An 18860-nucleotide genomic window follows, 5' to 3' on the forward strand; every position below is an offset into this window, starting at 1 on the left:
ATGCAAGACAAAATGTCCAGCAACTAGGAAACCACAGCTCACTATTTCTTAGTCTGAACCCCAATGAACTGAATCAGAATGAAAAATAAAACCTTTTTAGTTCTGCTTCCTCCTCTTCCTTGTCTTCTACTTCTTAAAAATAAAAAGAAAGGGGTGATATTCTGTAGCAGCTGTCAGCAGCTGTTCACTTTGGCATTTCAAAAACTGGTAAAGGCCATTGTCAAAAATAGTATATTCAACTTGCTGAAAAAATTTTGCCAATTCCTTCTACTTTAAAATTAAGATACCAAATCTACATTGACATAACTAAAAAAAATTTGCATGGTTTTCTCATGGAACCCAACAGTGGTTGAATGCTGTCTGTACCCTCCCCCATCCCTCAGAAAAAATCAGCTTACTATTTACATGTCCAACATTCAACACAAAGGTTCAAAAGTACTGGCCTTTGTTTTTAAAGGCAATTTTTACTTTTTAATACCACCCTCCTCTCCCAGGGAACATGCTGCATCATAAACTACTTAAAATTCATGTTAAACATTGAGCAGATAAGAATACTATTACTGATGGACTATAATACTAGTCATGCACTTACTAAAGCTTTTTCTTTTTTGGTATCAATATAAACACAGGGCATTCAGCCACTAGAACAAGTAAAGTCTAGAAGCAGCAGCTACTTCAACAGGAGCTTTGAAATAGTATGTTTCTTATATTGCCATGGAGACATCTGGTCCTCACGTTCAGTGTGACTGAACAGATGGTTTAAAAAGCTTTAAATACAGATGTGATGCAGACCTCTCATCCATCCTTCACTTCCTCACTCTTGCCTTTCTCTGATAGGAATGTAGTTATGACACATGTTTAGTCTAACATGGCAGTGAAGATTGGGCACAAACCAGATGCATAGTAATACATGTTTTGTTTTGGTTGCATTTATTTCTCACAATGTGGGACCCCAATTTAGGTAACCAGAGATGAACACGTTGGAACAGAAAAATTACCAAACTCAAGCAGAGCACATGAAACATATCACTACTGTACTTCATTGCCCAGATTTACTGCAGAGAAGGAAAATCATAGCAGAAGAAAAACAGGTGTTCTTGAGCAACAGAAGAGAAATTTTCATGTTGAAATCACGTACAACATCTGGACAGATGTGGCCTTTGAATAGAAAACCCAATTCTCGCTCACCAAGAGGGCCTTAACTTAATGTTTGTGTGAAGAAAAATTTTGCTATTCAACAAAAGCTATTGTTACTGCCAAAAAAAACTACCAAAACTTTTGGTAGGTTTTTAATCACAGCCTGAACTGAGTAGAAATGAATTTTGAGAGAAGCAGAAAAAGCTTGAAAACATCCTTCCCTTTGCATTCCTTCACTCACACAACTCCTCCCTGCCATTCACAAGTACAGCTGGGTGAATTAATACCAATGCCTTACGACATTTCATGCCAAAGTTCTCACTAGCTGATCTAACAACATATTGCCCTTTCCCAAGCCTTTAGAATTCGGACTTTGAAAGGTTGAAATATGCAGACACAAGGTTTAAAGAACAACCACCTAAGAATTTAGAAGTTTAAAGGAAAACTAAGATCTTTAAAAGTGACTAGCAATTTTTGCAGCCGTCCATTTTCAGCACTTTAAAGGGACGACAATTTAATCCGAGTTACTTATTGCCTTACAGTAAGGCCTCCTCACAGTGTATGCAAATACCACCACAACCACCAAGTAACTTCTGGTAACCTTACCGCCATGGCTGAGTTACATTTTGGTAGAGGAGCTAGGAGGATCTGAACTGTAAATCCATGACTGTCACAAATTGGCTATAACAGGTTTATCTATTCCTTTAACAGAAGCTTGAGTTTGTCTCCCTTGTTTCACAGCACAGCACTTTTATGTAAATACATGCTTGAAGAAGCAGATAATGAAAGAAATGGCACGAGATCATAATCAGATAGGTACTTTCTTTTCATAACTATACCTACCAGACAGCTCTAGGGCTTTCGCAGAAAGCCATTGGACATGCTACTTAAGAAAGAAAATAAGGGACTTGTTACATGCAAGACCTGCCTAAATCACAGAGAGGATTTAAATGCAGGGGTGCAGGAGCAGGAGTGATGGGTGAAGGTACAGAACACTCTTGCTGCAGTCCTGTCCTAAGACTCCATAAGAACAGCGACTCAGCTTCAAGAAGAAGCCAGTTAAGAAGCTTGAATGAGTGTTCAGGTAATTCTTGTGCAACTTTACCAGTAAACCAGAACCCTGCGAAGTACTTCAAATATTCCAAGACCTACCTAGGTTACTGCAAGAAAACAGTAACCACTAAGGAGCAGAGTATCTGCAAGGCTACTACACTGTGCCTGGGGTATATATTCAACTGGTTTTCTCCATTCAGAATGAGAAGTAGTTTCTAACACAAGTCCAAAAATTCACAGAACTGCTATAGTCCAGCAGCACTGGAACAAGACTTTTTGGATTACACTCTTACATAGCATTTTCTCTGCATCTTATAGCAACAAAAGAAACAGAAACAACCAAGTTAATATAGCCATCTTAGGGAAATAACAGTGTTAGAGAGCAACGGAAAAGGATTTGGGGAAAACCAGTTCCTCTTGAGAGAAAACCAGGACATAGAAAACAGGGTAAAATGTTCTGAAAGGTTTGCGGTAAAATCTGGGATAGGCATTACAACACCCCACAATGTTGCATGTGAAAACAAAAGGGCACCTATGGAGGACTGCATGGAAAAGAGGCAGACAGGAAAAACTGAGAAACTGTACCTATAGCCTCCATTATGCAAGGTCGTTCTGGCTACAAGAGGCAGCTCTCAGAGAGGGTAGGATAAGATGCATTTCAGTGGAATGAGCTTGGGGTAGGCCAGAGGACAGAACCAGTGGGTTGGCAGAGGGATGGAGTCACTGGAGAGCGAAAGGCAGATGCAGAAGTCACCAGGCATTGTGTGAAGTGAAGACTTAGGAGAAATGGAAGGGAAAAGCAGGGGACAAGATAGGAAACATGCAGATGAGAAATATGGGAAAATAGGACAGAAGGTGACAGAGGAAAACAGGTAAATGTGTCTGACCATGCTAAAGAGAACAGCATAATGAAATTTGGAGTATGCAAGCTGGGAAGTTGAGAGGCGGCTGAGAAAACAGAGGTAGCAAAAACAAAGCACAATTTGACAAGTGATTTGCAAATAAAAAAAGCTTATGGGAAACAGGGGTATTTAGAGAAGAATCAAAGACATCCCAGAACTATTGGCTAGTAAATATTAATAAAATGGGTTCAGTGATGCTTTGCTGAGAACAGCATTCAATAGTGAGGTTCACAGGCATAGAAAACAGGAGAGAAACTAGGAATTCAGGGGGTTCAAATGAAGACAGAAACTGCCCTCAGTTGTAATGCAAAGTCTGAAATCAGGTTATTAAGATTCATGAAAGAGCCAATTTAGATAAGATTTCTTAAATACATTAATTATAATTTATTCTAATGTATTCTCTATCTAATAAACCCAAGGTATTTTATTCCTTCCAAGCCTTTTTCTGTTTTACATGCATAAGGATTCAAAAATAGTACTATTCAAAATTTAACCTCCAATAAATTTAAATAATATGGCAAATACATCACAAAGACAAACTAATGGATGGTAAAGTATCAGATTTGTTTTGAGGTTCATTTGAAATAACAGGATTCTTTGCAGTGGTCATGAATAAAGCATTTAATTTTGATTCATTCCAATAAAATCTTTATGGTTCCCTAGTATATATTACAAGGGCTTGTTCCTTTTTTTTTTAATGAAGCCAATAGCAAAATTCCACTGACTTCTATATGAAATAGATTCAATTCTCGTATGTTGACCATATGCTGATACGTTATATTCCCGTGTCTATGTTGTAATGACATTCCTATATTCTGTACATTTTCAGAATGATATATCACAACTCCATCACTTCTATTGCTTCCATCCTTCAGCTCATTTTATTCTCCTATTTCAGTGTACAACCTGGTTTACTTATTTTCATCCCTCCTGTTCATGATCTTCTGTTTTTCAGGTCCTTATCTCTGCCATCTCCATGGATAATATTCCTTTGCCCTATCATATTTTCCCATGCCTACATTCTTAAGCCACTCCAGGTCTATGGCTATGCCCTTATGGCTTTAGTTTCCAAGCTTTCATTTCCAGGATTCCGTGGCTGAGTCTTGAAATCTCCCCAGGAGGTCTGAACATCCCATGTCCATTAAATTTAACAAAATACCAAAATCCTTAGACTGAAAATACTGCCTCTAATTCTAAATACAATAAATTCAGGAAAAAAATGTAATTCTGTTTCACATGAAAGCCAAGCCAAGGTCAAGTAATCAGATAAGAACACAGCCACAACACCAGAAGCTTAATAAATGCTGTATGCCTTTGCTAGAACCTTTCCCATCTTTGCTGACTGCCAAGATATTCATCTGTAGCTAGAAGCATTCCCCTCCCCAACCAATTCGCAGCTGTTTAGTACTGAATATACTTCTGCAGTCTGGACAAAATAACCTATTTCCTGCAGATCTCTGTAATTGCTAGAGAGAAGCCAGAACCAAATTCTCAGTCTCTTTTTTTTTAAAAAAAAAAAAAAAACTTTCTTTTTAATCTGTGGTAACTTTTCAACTGCCGGTGAGGATCAAAAGAGAAATGCGAAAACATCAACATCCCAAACACTGGATTAAATTCTTGTCAGGACTGAACAGAATTATTTTTTAAAAAACTCTGGTTTCCTATACAGTTTTGTAAATGCAACCTTTTAGCTACATTTTCTATGTAAAACAAGTCTAGAGTTTTAGACTTCCTTACTGAAAAGATACAGGGTTGCTGGAACTTTCCCCACGCATGCACTGTACAGAAATTTAATACTATGCAATGAAATTCAGCTTGCAGGACAGATGCTTCCTTGAATAGTAATTGCAATTTTAAGGCTTCTGAACTGTAAATCTGAGATAAGCCGAGGCTTTTTGGATGCTCATCTGAACCCGAGCTCCAAACAATATGAAGTTCACACATCACTAGTAATTAAACAATGCAGTGCTTTTACTCCAGAATTGCTATCAAAGAGACAAGAGCTATCATTACAAATGCTGTGGTATTACCTATTTGAATTTTAAAAAAAGTTCAAAGAACAGGAGGTTTATAAAGATAGAACTTTTATTGAGACACATACCACTATCAGAAGGAAAACAGGAATGAAAAATGCAAAGGAGGAAATACAAACAGGGATGTTCCTTGTTTAATTACCATGCCATGAGGGTTGACATCTCTGTTCCAGGACTATAACCTGAGAAGCCCAAAGTGATCCAGCACACCTAGACAGCAATAAAGCAGCAGTCAGTAGCAGCTTCACCTGATGGTTACAAATGAGCTGCGGTATGAACTGGAGTGACCAAGAAGTCTCCTTCCCCAAATAATTAGACTAAAAAGAAACATGGCAGGTGGTCAGACCCTGACCATTCTAGGAAATAGAGACAGAAGGGGACACACTTAAGGAGGGAAAAAAGATGCAACAAGAGAAAAGGGGTAGGTCAGAAGAAACCATCTGAGAGATTTTATAACAGGTCTGAATATCGCTAATTTTCTAAAATGCAGATTTTGCATTCTACAGGAATGACCTGGTTACAAGAGAACCAGTGCAGATTCTTCTGAAGAGTGCCATCATTCCTGGTTCATATTTGCCCAGAATAAGGTAGAACTGCCAACACAATTTCATACATCACTTCAGAAAACAGCAACGGAGAACTGCACAAGCTGATTTTTTTCAGAATGGAAACTTTACCAGACTAAGGAAAATGTCATTAATCCAAAAGTTGTTCTGTTTCTCTCATCTCAGCTAGGCCTCAGATCTCCTATGTGGCTTCCCACTCAGGCCTGTATGTGTATGCATGAAAGAATGCATGTATGCAATTGTCTACATTTCATGGCACTTGCACATGTATTTTGCTTAGCCCACCTTACACTGCTGACCAACTTCCTGTAGAGTTGCTCGACTGCAAGGCCATCATGTCAGCATCGGAAAGAAATTAGAACAAGCCCATAACCATAATCAGCTTGTTTCTGACTATAGGTCTGAAGCAGTTAAAGTGCTCCTTTCCTCCCTTCTGCTTTCTTTCTATTCTGACATTGCTGAAAACAGAATATGATCAAATGTCAGCAATTTAGATACATTACATGAAAAAATTCTCTACTGAGAATATGACCAGGTATTAAGATCATAACACACACACACACACACACTTTTTCCAGTCCAACATACATACAACAAACATTTTTCAAAAATATATGCAAGCCTCAGCTCTTATTCCAAACACAGACACAGATTTTAATTTTTAGGAAGCATGTCAACCCGTTCTTCTATTTTGACAGATATAGCACTAAATATCTCTTCCTTGACTATTCCAACCAAAATGTGGGCAACAGCACATTTGAAGCCAGACTGTACAAAATTTTGTCTGGTTGTCTGATTTCCTTGGAAGTGTGGATAGGCATTAGTGATTCAAGGCCATTCACCACCTTTTGCTCCTTTAAAGAAAGGACAATGCAAATATGACCAAATTAGCTGAGTGGGCAGAGAAAAAATAAGTACCAGCACATCTACATGATTCCCCATACAGCCAGAGCCTTTATGCCACTTTTCCTTTTTGTACACTCTTTAGGACACCTCACACCTTCTAGCCTCAGTGTTTACTAAAGTGGTTCATTCAGCAAGAAATTCTGTATATCTCTCAGGCACATATGTCTGGTCAACAGAACATGAATGGAGGTGGAAGTGGCTTTGCTTACATTCCATCACTAGAATTTATGGCAGTCTTTAGGTTAAGTACAAAGAGGACCGAGGTGTTTTTATCCTACAGTACCATGGGAACTGAAGGCACAATCAACCTGGGAGGGAGGGGATCAGTCCTGCTTACAGTAGGGCTTAAGAACTGTGTTGGTTGTATTGAAATTGCTACTTGAGGAGATCACTTAGGGGCCAGAGTTCTGCATGTGATCACAGTAATGATGAGGACATAGCATAGCACTGTAGCCTTTCCTCTATCATGAGAGCAAAGCTGCAGGAGACAGTATACGTTCATTGCATTGCAGCCTCCAAAAGTAATCCATGCCCACAGTGACACCATCCAATATTGTGCCACATTCACGAAATTAGGTTAGGAAATACATTTTGAGCTGTAAAAGGAAATGTTCAATAGTTTAAGAAAAGATACTGTTAGTGTTTACAAAGGGGGAAAAATGTGGAGCATTTCTTCTTATTGCATGTATTTAAAATCCCAGAGTTCTTCCTCAGGTAAGGTCTTTTCATTATTTTAAGAAAACCTGAGGTGTTCATCCATGAGGACAAAAAAAACCCAAAACAAAACAAAACAAAAAAAAACAACAAAAAAAGCCCCCCAAAAAACCACCCAAGGTGGCTACATGAAATGCAAAGAGAGCTCATGAATTTTTGTGAGTGAAAAGATACAGATCACCAGACACCTATAATACAGTATGGTGTCTTTAACCTTAAATCTTTCAAACACAAGAGTCAGGATAGAAAAAGATACATTCCACTGGTTTTCTGATTCTATCCTATGAAGATACAGTTTTGTCACAGGTTTAACTGACATTTTTCCGATTCAGACAGTGTGATCACATGATATGCTACCTACGTCCATCTTCTAAGCTGAATGTTATTTAGCTCTTTATGAGCTATCAATATCTCATATGTAGGTAGAAAAGTCATCCATTTCCTTATCTTTTTCAGTCTATCTCCATGTTTTGCATAGCATATGAGCAGTGTTTATAATGGGACTTCTAACATGCTGTCATGAGCATATAGAGGTACAGGTGGGACATCCAAATGCATCAACCAGTTGTGCTAATGAGAAACAGTTTTGTTTTGTATTATTTCATATTTCAAATTAAAATGCTGTTAAATATTACCTGTCTTCATATTTAGTTTTATTACATTTCAGTCAGTCTTCAAAATAACAGCAAGAGAACAATAAAAGTCATGAATAAAAGTTGTTCTCTTTAGTTTTACAGTGGACTGGAAATCTGATTTTTAAATACTTTAACGCATGACTCACACAGCCATTACAATACAGTCACCCTTTTCATCCTTCGATTCTCTTAATATATATAAAAATAAATCTAATAGTACAAATACATACCATTCAAAAATCTGTATTAATTTCACCTCTGATTCTACAGTGTATTATAAATAATTCTATGCTGAAGCGTGTTCAAAATCCCCAAGAAAACCGTAAAAAATTTAACAACTTTTCAGCCTAAAGTATTTGAATTAAACCTGCAATAGTGAAGCTTCCAGAGCTACCATAGCATAACAGTGGATGAAGCTATCATCTACCACGGTCCAATATTTACTAAAAGCTGCTAGATTCAAATTGATGCTTATGCTATAAACAATAGGAAACGTGTCATCTGTGAGTATTTCACAGCATACCAAAGGTATCACACCCACTGATATATTCAAGCAAGATCCATTAACCACTCTTAAACTTGAAAAGCCATTTAAATTTCATTTTAAATATTCCATATATCCCCAATTGAGTCACCCCTCTTTCTCCTCCCTGATAGATTGATTTTAGCAGAGGCTAATTACATTCTAAAGATGATTTGAGTTCAATAACATCTTAATCCTCACAAACACATTCAAGCACACACCTAGCCCTGGGCCACAAGATCAAAGGTGGTAGTGGTTAGGCTTAAAACACCTTAATAAAGAAGAGGGTTTGGGTGGAGTGGAGGGGGTAGAGGGATAGAGAGAAGGAAGAGATTTTTTTACATGCAGCACTGTATTTGGCATTAGCCAATGTTTTTAGACAGTCTGTTTCTTCAACATCAAATTCAGGCAAGTACAATTTGATTATGTCTTTTGGTAACTGGCTGGTTTTCACCTTTGTTTTTCCCCTAGATACCATTGTCTATGAACGTGTCAACATTTCTTGCCTACGATCAGCCCACAATAAGTTACTGTGGAGTACATCATGAACTGCTTGCTCACAAGCCCTATGACTCGAATAACCAGGAAGAAACAGTGGAAACACACTTAGAAACTGATCTGGATCTGAGCACAATAACAACAACAGCACGAATCAAGGAACACAGTCAGCAGCTGGCTTAACTGGGATTTTTTTTTGCTGTCTTTTTTTTTCCTGTAGCAGAGGCTGCAACCAAATTCTATGTAATGTTATAGACAGAAATGAGAAGACATAATATTATGGATTCTAAGATCCCTGTTCAAATTAAAAATGAATCACACAGATATTAATTGTTTCAAGTCTACAATTTGTAATTAGTTAAGTTGTGCAGTATTTTTTGACTTCAGAGTATGACCCTTAAAGTGAATCTTTTTCAAAACTCATCCTACCTACCTGTATAAACTGTACAGATGTAATGTATTTTTCATATTGTAAAGTTTCAATTACCAAGAACAGCTGGTATGTACAGTACCGTAATTTAATTACATCTTAATTTACAAGTTTCAGTTTCTAAAGTTTCAAATTAACAAAAGTTATTTCTCGTGTTATTAAGTTACTCTGTTTCGTAGGGATCATTTTGTTACTGCTTTTGTGCCCAGAAAACTTTAATCTACAATTCTGTCCTTTGCAGAATATGCACCGTTTTTACCGTGTTTAATGTGTAGAATTTTATCTACTTGTTCCAGAAGTAATGCATTAACCAAAAGGAGGGTTTAACTGTTCAGACTTCTAAGAAATTCTTGAAATACACAGCCAAGTTTTCTTATAAATGAAAATCAAAAAAAAATTAACAATTCTCCTCAAACTTACCTGTTGCCTTGAAATACAGCCTGATTTCTAAACCAGAAAAATGTAATGATAAACAGATATATTTTAACAACAAAGTTTATGTATGCAACTGTTAGCCGATGCTGATGATGTTTTGTAAAGTCTCACTGTTCTGCAAGACAATACGGACAGGAGACTTCAATAGGCAGCTGTCTTTACAAACTCTGCTGTGAAAGTATAGCCTGCCAAATCAGGCATTTGTATTTCTACTTAAAGACAAATGGGCCCAAAACCTACTTCTGTCAAAGATACCTTGCTGACACAAGTGGCAACAGAAACAAGCCCTTAGAGTTATACTACTGCTCCTAGAATGTAAGATGTTACTCAAAAGTAAGAAACCTCTACTTTGCTGAAAAATATAGTAATTCAGACCAAATGGTAAAGGTTAATAGTCCTTTAACATTATGATACATCAAGCTAAGAAAAAAAAACAAAACCTTTAAATACAAAAAAAATGTAGTATTAAGTCTTTAACAATTACTACATTGTTTATTTGTCTACCATTTAATATCTGGATTGAAGCATTCTTATATCCCATCGTTCGGTTTTAAATCTCTAAGACTTCTCAAGACTGTATGAGAATAACTTTTATAATACTACCCTCATGTTGTAATCATAAAAGATTACAGAAATTAGAAATATATTATATCATGCCAACTCGGTGAAATATAAAAAGGGAACACGAGCCTTCCAAAATATAGGAGAAAAAAGTTTCATATGGTGAAGCAACTTTTTTATAATAAAGAGAAATTATATAACCACAAATCTATTTTTCTGAATGTTTATCCCACCATATTTTCATGTAGCTTCAAAGCAGAAGACTGAAATTTAAAATTACAGTTCAACTGTTTGTACAAAATATAAAACAAATATAATGAAAAATAGCTTCAAAATATTGTTAACAAATGAATCTGCATTCACTATCTTTTAAGTGGAAACAAAGTGTCAAAACAGAATACATTGTACTGGTTATTTATTTAGCATCCTAGATTTTGTAACATGTTTTGCATAAATTATTTGCTATTCAAAACATTACTCGTCTTTTTAAGACTCATCTTAAACCTCCACACTTCAGTTTCTTATTTACTACATGGGTTCTTGAATTTCTGGTCATCTTCTGCAGTGCTGGAATTTTACTATGCACAGTTTGAAAATACATTTTGCTAATTATAAAATGAAACAAAAAATGCAGGTGTCATTCTGGAGTCGAGTGACTTTTGTACTGCAGGAAGAAGTTAACTGCTTCATTTCAAAGTTGTTCTTAAGGTTTAATGTTTAGGCATTCTGGTCATAATAGAAGGCCTGAGCTGTTAGGATCAAATACCATCCTCCCAAAAGATTATTTGTTATTCTTACTCTGTCCTTCCTATTCTTTACCTGGACCCACTGCCCTCAAATATTTATGGTGTGTGAACGTGGTCCTAGCACTGATACAGTTACTCAAAATGCACAAATGTTCAAAGGCTCCATGTACTTCTAATTTATGGAGAACTGTATAACATGAATATTTTCAATGTTAGACACTCTAATGAACTTAGGCTAAGGAACATGATAAAATAGTTTCTTATGCCAAGAGACACACAATCTTTTTGACATATCTGGTTCAACAAGCACAACTAGGTATATATTCACGTACACACAAACGTTTCTCCTTTTGTTTCTTTTCCTCAATAATGAAGCATACATTAACGAATCTGGTTTGTCTTGGACCTCTCCTGAAAGACTTGTAGTTTCAGACCAATGTATCAAGAGACAAATGGTAGAATAGCATGGTCACAGAAGTAGCCGCGATTCTGCACCTCACAGGTCTGCTATACTATCACAATCAACTTCCTGGGCATTTGTAGTGCCAGGCTCTCTGTAACCCCAATGGGCCATTCCAGTGCTCTGCAAGACAGATACAACATCCCAGGGCCCAAAGCAGCAGTGGAATACATGCCCACCCCAAATCTAGAGTGTTAAAACATAGGTTTCCATACATATAACTGGATACCACTTTTTTAATGGACTACATCAACCCAAAATCTGCTATTCTCAACAAGATAGATGTCTTCAAGAAAACTAGATGGCAGGTAGGTACCTTCCCTAAAAAATCTGTATCATGAAAAAAATCTAGGTTAAGCTAACCCAAAGAAGGACTCACTCCTAAGGTCCTATGTTAGTGTGTGTACTCCTGCTTTCCAACAGATTATTGCCAGCTCTATACTGACTTGGAGTGCACAGAAATAGTAAATGCTCTAGTTATGTGGACAAAACAAAACAGTATCACTTAATAAAGCCCCAGTCTTCTAAGCTACAAGTTAGCAAGAAGGTAGGCTGAGCCTACGGGTTCAAATATTTATTTACAGAGTGTCACTTTCATATATCATTTCCCTTTGCAATAAGATCCATAAACCAGAAATAGAGGTAGCCAACAGCACCAATCTCAGTCTTACAGTTAAGTGACACCACCATACCCTAGTAGATGATTTTATCAAGAAAAAGCTGAGCGAATTCATTATGCTTGCAAAATACAAACTAATAGAGAGTATAACCTCTATCAATAAAAAAACCCAGACAACTTAAAAAAAAAATCTAGCTACAAGCAACAATTCACACCATCCATCATTGGATCATGATTGTACAGCAATTTACAGGGTTAAAACACCCATTAGGAAATTGAGCACAAGTATCTGAATGGAGGTCCTATCTAAAGAAGGTGGTATATAGGAAGATTAATGATTAATCTGACAAATTACTGCATATGTCTCAAGACAGCATATTAAAAAATAACAAACATCAAAATAACATCTATACAAGAAAGCAAATGACTCAATTAAAAAGTGATCAAAATTTGCAGTATAAGGCATTGTACAAACTTTTCGCAAGGGATCTGAGAGCTATCACTAACAAAAAAAAAAAAAATATATACACAGTTTTCAGAGATACATCGCAAATATCAGACTTCTTTTGGCAACATACAACAAACAGAAAACGTACCAGCCTCAGAAGTTGTGTACTAGCTTGCTTTACTGACGACCACCAAATTTCTCCCCTTCTCTCTCAAGGCATTTTTTATCTCTCATTGTTATTTCCAATCCTCAGATTGGACAAGAGAACAGAAATTGTGCAAAAACCATAACATGAACGGTAAAAAAACCAAAACAAAACAAAACTGCAAGGGCAACACCACTGACTAGAAAAATAAAGCCAGGATTCCAGTCTCAATGGAACTGTAATAAATTCTGGTAATTGCTTTATTAGCAACGTAGGTACTCAAAGATGGTTAATGTAAACAAATTACATGATCATGCATAGTGTCAAATACAAGCAGCTGTATTTAGTTCCCAACTGGTCTAGCAGAAATAGTCTGTTGAACAGGTGGGAAAGAACAGTTCAACTCACATTCTCTAGCCTGATCGTCCTCTCTTGAGGGAAAGATCTTTCTGCTCCAGAATTTTGCATGGGTTTCAGGGGCTTGGGCTTCCTGAAAGCAAATCTTACCAGTAAAGGGATAAATATCTATAAATTAATATAATAATGGTTTTACTTGGTCAGACCAAAGGTACATCTAGGCTTGATAACCTGTCTCGAACAGCAGCTGAAAGATGAAACCCAAAGAAGAACTGAAGAATGGGGCAAGCACACAGCAGTATTTCCCCAGAATGCCCCTACAGTCCCCAACAATTTGTAGGTCAGGGACTTACTGAGCAAAATGTGGTATCTTAATAGTCCCTCTTTGAATGTGTACACGGCTTCTTTGAAGCCATATAAATTTGTAACACTCACAAGTCCTGCAGAAAGTAAATTTAATTTGACAAGAAAAGCTGCCTCTTTTCTTTGTTCTAGTAGAAATGAATGATGGAGTAGTATAATAATAACACTTTTCACTTCCATTTTTGACACAGAAATATGATTATCACGTAATTAATAATGACAGACTGATGACTTCCAGGTAGCTTGAATAACATCCATCCAGTCATCTAAAGTACAGATATTATCTGAAACCCTGTAGATTTAATTATCAGATTTCCCTTGGGGGGGTTCTTAAAATCAAGATTCAGCTCACCAGAAAGCAGAATGTCTTTTCAGCTTTCTCAAGTCCACCACAGTGGTAAACAAAAAATAAGCCTGTTTCTCACAAAGTATTGCAAAACACTTTTCAACACAGAAAGACACACACGACCCTCTTATTAGATACAAGTTTCACTGTATGATCCATATTTAAAAGCAGATGTTCATTAAATTCCTCAAAAAATTCTAACATTTAAGTGAATTAATAGTTCTATTATAAAGTAACAAGGCCAAATGCCATTTTCCTGCTCTACCTAATTATAGAATCTGATTAATTTTAATTATAAAGTTTCAGAATAAATCAACGTGAACATCATCAGAGTTCATGATTAACGTTACTTTAATGAACACCTAAGGAATTAACATTTTGCCACTAGAACCTTGCCAAGAATTTTTATGTAAGCTGAAGTGCAGCGTGTACAACTGTGAAAATCCCCCATGGCATGGAGCTTATATTCTACTTTATCAAGATCAATTTTGCATGTAAATAACTCATTCTTAAAACTGTCTCTTTAGATGGTTAACTACAAAGGAGCACCTGCTATGTAATAGCAAATGAGCCTGCAACATGGAATTCATTACACCCAGTCCTGTTACATTAAAGCTGTAATACATTCATAATAGTGTCACCACTATAGACATGACACATGTAACAAGCGAGCATTAATTAATGTTGCATTAGTATGGAATTTCTTTGGATTAACATTAATGTTTGATGATTGCCTTATTAATTGCCTTAGGTCAACTGACATAAACAGGATGGATGTTATTGTAATAAACACTAAAGGAATTAAAAGTGTTCAGTTATATAAGAATATGGTTTTTTCCAACTGTCATAGGGAGTACCTTCCACTTTGTATTCCATAAGAAATAGGCTTTTAAGGTGGATGCAATTCAGCAATAGTTCTATCTACAATCTAATCATAAAGTGATTGCACCAATGAAACATAATTCAAAGCCAAATAATTTAAACATCGTATATACTAATTTTGTGCTGCTTAGAGAACAAAAACTCATCAACTAGGGATGAGAATACTCATTAAAAGAAAACAATGTGTCCCTCCAGCACTCTGCTCTTCAATAATTTCAGTAGTTTTATACAAGAGTGTGTCATAAATGAGGCATGGAAAGCCATTAACTGAACCATTCATATTGAATACATTTTGTTGTCATTTATTCTTTCAAAAGAAATAATGAAACTGATTTATTTTTCTAGTAATGATGATGCACCTCCCTTCTACGTCTTGCTGTTGGTAACTTTATTTTTAAATAACTTGTAAACTCACACAATTAGGCTAGACTTCACTATCCAAAAGCCTTATTCTCATTTTCAGGAAAGGAAAAAATACACCTATCAATGGTATACCTGAATATGCAAATAAGATTCGTGAAGAAGATTTTTTTTTTCTTGTCTTCTGTTTTAGCATTATCTAGAGAGTTCATATTTCTTTTCCTTATACTTCTGCAACTTGCCTTTCTCCAAGTTCTAACTGTCACAATTGAGAATGCCAGAAGCAAAAAAAAAAAAAATATTCAGGCTGCGCTACTGGAGGGAAAAAAAAACAGTGTTAAATGCCTTTCAGGTATCCATCTCCAGAGCTGAACAGGTTTGCTGCCTACTGAGCACACGCTAAAGCTTGTCTGACTCAAGTGCCTTTTACTTCACCACTAGATCTTGCAAATATAAATATGCTAATGCTATAACATGCTAATAAAAATCAACCTTTTTTTTCGTTCTACCACTACACAAGGTGTTGCTGGTCTTTGTTTTGGGGTTTTTTTTGTCTCTTTGCACCCTAAAGCCTTGAATACGTATGATTAATAGAGGTTGGTATAAGTTGTCCTAATTCCACTTTCATCAAGTGATTACAACACAAACTTTAAAAGTGGAACTGGAAGGGGTGAACATGATGTCCTCCCCATCTAAAAGCAAAATCAACTTTACTATGATAGATGCTTCTCTAACTTCTTAAAAAACCTTCAGTCTCTGGGGAACACAGTATCTACATCAATCAGTATCCATGCTTAACTACTCTTGCTATTAGAATATTTTTCCTTATGCCTAACCTAATTGCTACTTGTAGCTGTTGGAGGTCTACACCAATACATGCCACAGCCACCTTGAAAAATGCCATACAGGTTACTACTGACTGGAAGTCTCATGATGTTTTAAGAGAAGAAAGTAAGATATTTTCCAAAATGTGAGCTTTCAGAAAGACAGATGCACTGCTTGTGAAGATGACCGGTACATTTTTTTTTTTTTTTAAATCTTTTAAAATTAAATACTTAAATAGGAATGGAGTTAGTGAACCTGATTCGGAATAAGCATTATTGATTAAATTTCTATTTCCATTTTTAAGACGTTATGATTTGTAAGATTGGTAAAATGGGATTCATAATCCTGTCTACTGTCTGGCTTAAATATAGCTATTTCTATGCTACTTTTCCCCTGAAGCTTTCTTCCATTTATTTCTTTGAATAACTCCTTGAATCTACAAAGAATCTCACTTAGGATACCTGGATCCCAAACAGGCATAAAGATCTGCCTCTGTTCCGCACTACAGGATCAGTCACATGGTTTAAATTTAAAATGACAACTCAAATGTAAATCACTGCCAGTCTCTTCTCCCATATTCACAAGCTTTGGCACTTGCTCATTCTTTTCTTCCCTACCTGCATGCATTTTGCCTCAGGATTTTTGAAGTTCCACCTTTTCTTTAGCAAAGAAATTAAGAAACCCACTGAAATTAAGAACTGATTTCAGATCATTTATACTGCTAAATTATATTCTAAGATTCCTTCATTTAATATGCAAGTATCTTACTAAAACCCAAAATTATTCTTAGAAAAAGAATGAAGTAATTTGTGCTTCCAGAAATAAGTGTTAATGGCTTATTGTAAGACTTTGTGTTTAAGTTTTTCTTTTACAAAATTCAGAGGGGGGGAAATTTATGCAGGGGCATTGCTAATACCACAAAAATACAATAGATACTGAAATAAAACACTCACATTGCTAGCTAAAACTTGAAGTAATTTAAATACAGAGATAATTCAGTGTTACTCCTCAGACGAGGTAAAGAAAGGGGATATAAACATCACAGATGCAACTCAGTTATGCTGCAGGAACAAAAAAATGTATTCTTAAAAATTATATGGAGCTAGAATAGAAGATATTTAAGGCTGGTTTTTAAAAGGAGGTACAAGCTAATAAGGCACTAAATAAAATAGGAGATGAGAAGGATTAAATTTGTCTGGACTGAATACACACCGATAACAAAAAAGGCTTCTGGCTTCCTCCCAGATGAAAAATGTTTTATTTCCATTTTCTCTAGCACTAAATATCTTCTGTATATATGAGTAATCAGTAAGACAGTATCCAAATGTAAATCATTAAGAGGGATAAAAAAGCTGGCCTTATATGCATGAACTAAAAGGAGTAACTGACCACAGAGAAAAAGAAGACAAGGCCCACATATGCAAACATTTAAATCTCTATTCTCTAACTGCTCTGGGAGGCAAATAAATAACTCTACATTAGAGCCTCAATCAAGTGCTTTTATGTTAAAAATAACTTACTGCTAACGACCTGTTTCACCTAAGAGGACTTTAGGGAAACCAAGGGAAGTGGAAAAGTAAATCAAAGACAGAATAATTTAAAAATATATAAACAAATAATAATATACGTAAGGACACCAAAATATTGCTTATATGAAAATTAATTCAATTACATGGGGCAATGAGGACATGATGCTGCATATCAAAAGCAGAGGTCTGCTATGCTTTATATTTTTCCATTAACACCACAGTTTTCAAGACTCTCAGTTATAAAGGTAACATTGGAAAATAATTAAAAAAACTAAGCAAGCATTGTAAAAGGAAAATCTTTAACATATCTATTGTAGTATCAACAGGTCAACTAAGCTGAAATAGTATGAGTTGCTTTATAAGTTTACTGTCTGGCTGAAGAGATAAATAAGCAAACCAGCAATTAAGAATGAGGGTGGAATGTGCTAACTACCAATAACAGCTCTTGAGATCCTTACAGTTATTTCTCACACAAAGCCAGTATCTCCATTAAAGTTGTCCAAAAATTAATCAGCATTTCAATGAAAAACATCTTCTCCTATACGACAAACTTCAGGAAATACATCCTACTAGGAAAAAAATTAATTCTGTCTATACAGAAAAAGGGGTAGATGTGTAAAATGGAGAAAGAAAGGAGAGAAAACAGTAAGAGAAGCAGACGTAACAGGAAGACTAAAACGGTTCAACTATGAAGGACTTGACAAAACTGTGTAACTGGTCATTACAGTAACAGATTAAGATAAGCAAGTAAACAGGAAGTAATGAAAATGGGAAGGCACAAATCAAGCTGGTCCCAAATCAGATTTAATCCTCTGGGGAAGGGGAGTGAACATGACGACACCTAGATTCAACAAGCTGTCTACCTCACCTGCCATGGCAGTAAAAATAGGTGAATAAGATGTTATGTTACGTCAGAAGGATAGGATAGTAACACAATATCTATATTAAGACAATACTATCTGAACTGATGTTATATTTTCAGCTTGAATACTTCATTCTGTTTGGACATCTCAAGGTAGATCCATTATTTTTCTTCTGACAAAAAGGGCTTTTACTTTGCAGCAATAAATCTCAAAAGAATTAGTTTTAAAAAAATGCATTTTTCACCTTTAGTAAAAGCACACCAAAAACCGTAAAATACTCTGCTCCCATAATTCTTATAAAAATAAGAGCTTTGCAATCAAATAAACTTGATTTAAGGATAATTTTTTATTTATTTTTTATTATTAGCTTTGTGGGCTGCAGAACCTTATAAATCTTTTCTGATTTCTTTTGGGGTAGAGGGAAAAGGGGAATTGTTGAAGGAAAAGATGATAGATTACATTTGCCTGTGGGTAATAAGGCTTCCTACAAGGAGGAATGGCATACTCTGAATAATAACATGCAG

The 18860-nt window shown here is 35.9% G+C and overlaps 2 protein-coding genes across 5 annotated transcripts in view; one reads left to right on the forward strand and one right to left on the reverse strand.

Moving 5' to 3' along the window:
- The window catches only part of LRRTM3 (leucine rich repeat transmembrane neuronal 3), a 90716-nt gene extending 80054 nt beyond the window's left edge, over positions 1-10662 (forward strand). For both annotated transcript variants that reach the window (XM_076339366.1, XM_076339365.1), the window contains one exon: positions 8941-10662. In XM_076339366.1, the coding sequence (XP_076195481.1) occupies positions 8941-9150 (210 nt within the window). In that variant the 3' untranslated portion in view covers positions 9151-10662. The remainder of the gene's footprint in view (positions 1-8940) is intronic.
- The window catches only part of CTNNA3 (catenin alpha 3), a 582319-nt gene that overhangs the window by 394936 nt on the left and 168523 nt on the right, over positions 1-18860 (reverse strand). The window contains exon 1 of one of the 3 annotated variants that reach the window (XM_076339363.1): positions 93-172. The exons of the other annotated variants lie outside the window; for them this stretch is intronic. The gene's annotated coding sequence lies outside the window, so the exon portion shown is untranslated. Of the gene's footprint in view, positions 1-92; positions 173-18860 lie in introns of those variants that run through there. 3 annotated transcript variants of the gene reach the window in all.

Source organism: Aptenodytes patagonicus, chromosome 5 (assembly GCF_965638725.1).
Source record: "Aptenodytes patagonicus chromosome 5, bAptPat1.pri.cur, whole genome shotgun sequence".
NCBI classification, from domain to species: Eukaryota; Metazoa; Chordata; class Aves; order Sphenisciformes; family Spheniscidae; genus Aptenodytes; species Aptenodytes patagonicus.